The 6899-nt window shown below is 34.6% G+C and overlaps 1 protein-coding gene across 2 annotated transcripts in view; it reads left to right on the forward strand.

The window, feature by feature from the left end:
* The window catches only part of LOC125648160 (putative ATP-dependent RNA helicase TDRD12), a 68814-nt gene extending 63846 nt beyond the window's left edge, over positions 1-4968 (forward strand). For both annotated transcript variants that reach the window (XM_056155985.1, XM_056155990.1), the window contains 4 exons: positions 766-879; positions 966-1125; positions 1352-1445; positions 1555-4968. In XM_056155985.1, the coding sequence (XP_056011960.1) occupies positions 766-879; positions 966-1125; positions 1352-1445; positions 1555-1733 (547 nt within the window). In that variant the 3' untranslated portion in view covers positions 1734-4968. The remainder of the gene's footprint in view (positions 1-765; positions 880-965; positions 1126-1351; positions 1446-1554) is intronic.
* The last annotated feature ends 1931 nt before the right edge of the window (positions 4969-6899 follow it).

Here is a 6899-nt window from a genome sequence, read left to right on the forward strand (position 1 = left end):
TCACCCTAATGCATTTGTAAACATTTAAGATCAGGTTTGAATGAAAGGATGTTTTGTGAATTTGTTACGAGGGTTACCATGTGTAATTGTTTTTTCTCTTCATCTGTATTGTTTTTAGATATTTTACCCACTTATTCTATCCTTAAGCAGGGGACATAAATTCCCTGAATTAGCTTGTTTTATATGAATTTTCTTTCTTTCTCTCGAATAACAAAAAGGGTGATTTGTTTGCAAATTTAAGATTATCTAAATTCGAATTTTATTATTTATTGATACAATTTTGAAATCTACAGGTAAAATCTTCAATTAACCTGTCATTTACAAGAAAGTTATATTAGATATATATATTTAAAAAGAAATTGAAATGAAATGACCAAATTCAGAAATGTTTCTTCTCACTTTAATGGTTTTTTTTAATGACTTATAACTTTTACATTGTTAGCCTTAGTGCCATAGGGCCACTTTCCTTTAGCATTTCAACTTTTGACATTGAAAATTAGTAAGGGACAGCACTTAGACCTAAATATAGGATGTATTGTGATGTCAGAGTGGTGATGTGGAATCAGAAAACTACAGTGTGTTGATCTGAAAAATAGTACTGACACATGAAAAAAATTATGCATATATAGTAAATACAAGTGATCACTGATGCTCTGTGTTCCTTGGAACACACTCGATTAATCCATTATGCAGGAAAGGATATTGGAGGAAGCAGATGGAGGAAGACATTGTATTTTGTGTTGATTCCTGATGTTTATATTTTAGATCGGTTCCCACTATAACATGGGCACAGAATAAACGGAATGTGATCCTTGCAGTGAAAGTGGCCCGGGCAGGGGACGTCCCTGTAAGAGTCGGGCAAAATAGCTTTGAATTCAGGTTAGAAGATGTGAAATGCAGAATTTTCTTTAATTTTAGCTAATCAAGTTTTCAGGCACTTGATCTGTCTGTTTGTCTTTACACAGAACAGTTGTGGATGACACGTTATATGAAGCCAAGTATGAGCTGTATGGCAGAATTCAGCCAAACTCCTGTCACGTGTCTGTCAAACGATCAGAAGTTTTAGTTAAACTGAGAAAAGAGGAGTTAGGAAGCTGGCCCCGCCTACTAAAGCAGAAGACAAAGGTACTGGCCAACATTAATATGTTTTGAAGTACATGTTCTCTAATTAGTGGGGAAAGGATCATCCAAAATTGATCAGTTGAGCTGTCAATTTCATTGATCAATTACAATCCTTCATAAGCAAAGTTGTTCAGAGAACGGAGTGTCTGGATAGCTGCATATCATTTATTTGAATGAACAAAGCCTATGACTGTACATAACATATTTTTAAAGATTTCTTTTTTTTTAGTTGCCAAATATCAGCCTTGACTATGATAAGTTTGCCTGCAGTTCCTCAGAAGAGGATATTTCTGATGACAACAACCCATTTATCCTCAAAAAACGTAGGTTGATAAAGGTTTGAAACTACTTAATGTTTTGTCTACATTGGTTGCAGCAAAATGAAGAGAATTTTTTCTTTTTTTCGTTTATTCGAATTCTGTTTGTTGACAGGAAAAATTAAAAAATTTCCCAAAGACATGAAGAGACCTAAAGGCTTGGCCGTTGGAGGCTGTAACTATGAGAGTGAGGACACCGAGGAGGACAATAGTGAAGAGGCAGATTTTGGATTTAAAAAGTCCACACTGGCAGACGATTACGATCCTTATGATATCTTTGGAATGGCATCCTAATGAATGCTATTGTTAATTTTGATACTAAGTCACACGTTAAGAATTTTTTTCCCCCCAATTTGTAAAAACCAAAGTTATTAGATTTAAGTCAATGAGTCTGTTAAGTTTTTATATGTCCATCTTTAGATGGGATGTATTATGGATGGTACAGGGATTTGCATACATCTGTCCATCCAGCCGGCTGTTTGTCCGTCCGTTCAGAGTTTTCTATTTCTACTTAACATTTCTCTATCACTTATCAAGCTGAAACTTGCTGTGTAGCTTCTCTGTGGGTTACTCAGATCGTGTTAAAATTTTGATCCATTTTGACATTTCTTGCTGGAGTTAATGCAGGATGCATGATTTGTCTGTCTAACTCCTTCCACATTTTTCAAGGGAAAACCCTATTTTACAGAGTGTTTTATTGGCAAGGATTGTGATTTTGTTCAGTGTTTAAGGAAATATTACAAAGTGAGTTCATGGTTTGTTCATTTAACTCCTCTCACACTTTCAAGGCCTTTGTGAACAACTTATTGCAAGGATTTTGATTATTAACAATTTTCATGGTTGAAATAAATTACAGGTTGTTGAACTTGGTCAAATTTGGGGGAATTATTTTTCACACAGCTCGTTTTGTCATCTACCTCCTGTCACAGTTTTTAAGCTGGGATCTCTTTTTCTTATGAAGCAAAAGAAATGTTTCACAGTTGATGATGGCTGATACTACCTTAAGTAAAGTTCTACAACTCATAGCTTAAAGGGACATGGAAACGATTTCCAAACAGTACTGTAAATTCCTAAATATACGTGAGGAATTTATTATCGTGGAATTTCGCGAGAAAATATTTCTCACTTTTATTTTACATTGCTAAGATACATGCAAAAACAGATCAACAGAGCACTCGCGAATTTATTTTCTCGTGATTTGATGTCCATGAGTCATTTTGGGATAATAAATACTCACGTAAAATAAGGAATCTACAGTATTTCATTAGAATTCAGCGTTTTGACATTGGTTATTGCTAAATCACTTTAGGGAGAAAGCACAAAAAAGTCAGAACTCAAAATTTTCTTTGCAAAAGCTCTTTTCTCCAAAGCTGTCAACTTTGGCGCCATGTTGATGGCTGAGTCACGTAATATGTACACATAAGCGGGGCTTGTGCCTTGTTTTGAAAATGAAAAGTTTAGATGTTTGAAATGCGTCTTTGCATCAGCTTTTTAAATATAGGTTTGTTGCTATGTTTTTCTACTTATTACTATCTAGTATTAATATCCAAGTAGATTTTTTAATTACCATAATTGCGTGTCCGTACCCATTTAAAAGAAATGAGCTTGTGACAGGCATATTATGTACAATTTCTGTTACTCTAGCTTTGTTGTGAAATAGCACGGACAAAGGTCCTACATTACAGGTTTAGTCAGAGAGAGAAATTCTCATAAACCAATTAGAGTGTCTAGTTGTTGCAGCAGAATCAAATATTATGTCCTATTTAGAAAGCTGAAAAACTATTAAAGGTCCTTTAAATTGTAACAGTTGAGTGTGAAACTGAATTCTGTATGGTCCAATGTTTTGATAAATTTTGTCTACTTGATAAAAACGTTGTCACATGCATTTATAAGGATGTACATGTACCTAGTATTATTGAAACTTTTTAGCTAATAATATTTGGTTTGATATCATTGTTTACAAACAACTGTAGATGTCTCTCTGCCATTTGTGTAATGCATATTTAAGCCAGTCACATGACCATTTCAGACATCACATTTAAGTCATAGTCACATGACCATTTCAGACATCACATTTAAGTCATAGTCACATAACCATTTCAGACATCACATTTAAGTCAGTCACATGACCATTTCAGACATCACATTTAAGTCACAGTCACATGACCATTTCAGACATCATATTTAAGTCATAGTCACATGACCATTTCAGACATCAGTGAACATGGATAATGAAGTAAAATGTAAGAACATGATTGTTCAGGTCTGCACAAACTTGTGTAAAGTGGTTTATTTGGTGCTTTATATTGGTCAACAAACTTTGGCGACGATATTCAGCACACGTATGTATATTGTTAGCTCAATAGATTTTGAAAGAAGGTAATCTTTCCACTTTTTTCTTCCAAATACAAATGTTTTCAGGCATATAAATTAGGGAAAGTTGTTTACTTTTTAAACCAAATAAGCTTCATTAAAATGATTATCATGCTTTGAAACAAAAGTTCAGGTTGTTCAGCTTTAAGACAGAGATTTAATTAGATCTGCATAGCAAAGTAATACCAATGGAAATATATTTTGATAAAAACACTCAACTTTTTCTTCTTTACTTTTATGCATTTTCCATTGTTCTGTGGGGCAAGTAGCCGCTTGTTAGAAACCATGTTGTTGTTTGTTTTGTTTTTTGTTCACAAATATAATTGTTTTGAATTGTACATGTAATATTTTTGGCATTGCATTGTATTTTATATAAGCTTACAAATGTTAAGTTTATTACACAAGCAGTGAAAGATGTTTTATGAGTAAATTTTCAAATCATTTTGATGCAAAATATATAGGTTTTGTATTAAAAAAAAATTATTTTTGTGTCTCATTAGCAATTTTGGGATGTGGCATGTCTGCTGAAAAATATTTTGACAGTGTACTGGCATGAAGCATGACAGTTCATACCCTTTAAAAGACTATATTTATCTGTATTCATATGTGCACTGTTTACAACTGCAACACATTCATGAGGAAATGGCTATCATTACAATTTGTGGAGATATCAAAGTAAAAACCGTTAGAAATGTAAATATTTTGTTGAGGCCGTTTCTACAGTTCTTGCCTCTCCTTCAGTCAACCACAGCAGCAGAATATGAACATTTTGATACGTGTCTAATGTCATGAACAAAGCTGTGTATAGATTTGTACAACACAAAACTATAATGTACATATCAATATTCTCCCTCATGATTTAACATTTTTATTCTAGAACTTCATGTGTACTGTAAAACAAAAAGGGCATGTGATTTTTACCACCGATTGCATCTTTTATTTTTCGACAAAGTGTACTCCATCGTGTATTGATAAAGATGGGTATAAAGTTATAGAAAATTATGAAGATGTTTTAACATTTATGTCTTTGTATCATAAGTTCAGCGATATGATGCATCCATTGTAACAAAATGGCAATAGATACATTGTTTTGTTTATTCATCATGTGTATTCATCGTATACAACTCATTCGTTTCATTAAAATACTGAAATTTGATGTTTGTTATGACATGTACAGAGAAAACAAAGAAGCTTACTGTGGGGTTTTTTTGGGGGGAGGGGGGTGTTGTTACTCCTTTTGTTTCCTGGCCCTAATATCAAGGTTATAGATGGTAGGAAATTACAAGCAGATTCCAGGTGATGCTGGTGAGGATAGTTGGTAAAATGGGTAGTAAAAATCGGCCAGGTCACCTTCCTAAACCGATTTCTTTAGTTTTCTTTGTTATATCTTTGCTTGTTTTGAAACTTACAGAATATATTCTTAATAATACATTTAGTCTTCGGTACAACATTTAGCACATATTACCTACAGATAAAGAATGCAATGATTGTATAAAATCTGGTTGGTAAAATGGGAAGCGAGACCAGAACACACATTATTGCATATTTTCTGTAAACTATGCACCTTGCATTTTTTTCAATTCATAGAGAGTTGAATTTGATACTCAATGCATTATTTGTCCATTTCAATGCCTTTTATTTTACTTGTCAGCGATTTTTCCAAACTTGGGCCAAGAGGAAACCGGATGCGGTTGACCCGGGCCGGCATTATTTATTCCGATTTAGTTGCTAATGTTTTTGATTAATTAACCGTAATTGTGAGATCAAAATGATGTCCATTCATAATTAGTAATATTGATGGGAAGCTGAATTACGTTCAGGATGCGTCGAAGATGTTCTGCGTATGGTCAGTTTTTAAATCGAGGTAAGCTACTGACAAACAAGTTGATGGTACAGGGGTTTCAAGTCAGCATTTCGCAAATAATTCTATGGTCGTTATAACGATCTAGTTCGTCAATACAACCTACCATTGGGTCAAATGCTGTCTGGCTTGTTTCATACCGATTGTTAAGCCGTTCTTGGCACACTGATTTTGACTGCGGTTTACTTGATCAGGATATAGGGCTCACGGCGGGTGTGACCGGTCAACAGGGGATGCTTACTCCTAGGCACCTGATCCCACCTCTGGTGTGACTAGGGGTCCGTGTTTGCCCAACTATCTATTTTGTATTGCTTATAGGAGTTATGAGATTGATCACTGTTCGTTATTTTCACCTTGCATGAAAGTGACAGCTAACACCTTCAGTTTATTCGGAATTTTAATATTCTGCCATGGGTTACCCGTGTCCGGTTTCCTTTTGACCTGGGTTTTAATAAATCGTAAATATCAAATATGATAAGACTCGCATAACAGGTACTGCAGCATTTTGGTGATAAATTGTCATGATATTTATCTAAATTATGTCTAGTTTCATTGTTGTGTAACATATATCAGTTGTAATCACAGTAAAATGTGTATTTTTTCTCGCTACCCATTTTACCAACTTGAAATAAACAATCGTTGATATTTTCACACATCGTCGTAAACTACGGTTTTGAGTCCACTCACGCTCCCTCATGATGGAGAGAATCAAATAGAAGCACCCGTGGGTAACCGACGATGATTTTCACAGTGAAGCAAAATTATGCCGTAATATTTGTAGCGAAGACCCAATGTATCATCCAGATTAAGATTAAGAAGTTTCACATCAAACGAAAATAAAGTAACGAAGAAAACTAAAAAATTCGGATTACCAAGGTGACCCGGCCCGGCCCGGTTTTTACTACCCATTTGACCAACTATCGCTGGTGAGTGTGTTTCTTTGCTTGATTGATACTTCACAGGTCACTTTTTATTATATGCCCGTCTGTAGACTCTGGGATCACTCTTGATCATGTTGCTATTTTGATCCATTTCGAACTCTTGCTGGAGTTTTGCCCCCTTTATTTGAAAATATTGTTATATGGAGGGTACATAATTTGCCTGGCTAACTCCTCCCACAGTTTACAAGTGAGGACCATCTTGTTTTACAGAGTGTATGGATATTGAAGATGTGCATGTGGCAAGGATTTTGATTTTCTTCAGTTTTTGAGAAAATTACATGTTGA

The sequence above is a fragment of the Ostrea edulis genome, chromosome 1, assembly GCF_947568905.1.
Source record: "Ostrea edulis chromosome 1, xbOstEdul1.1, whole genome shotgun sequence".
Taxonomy (NCBI): Eukaryota; Metazoa; Mollusca; class Bivalvia; order Ostreida; family Ostreidae; genus Ostrea; species Ostrea edulis.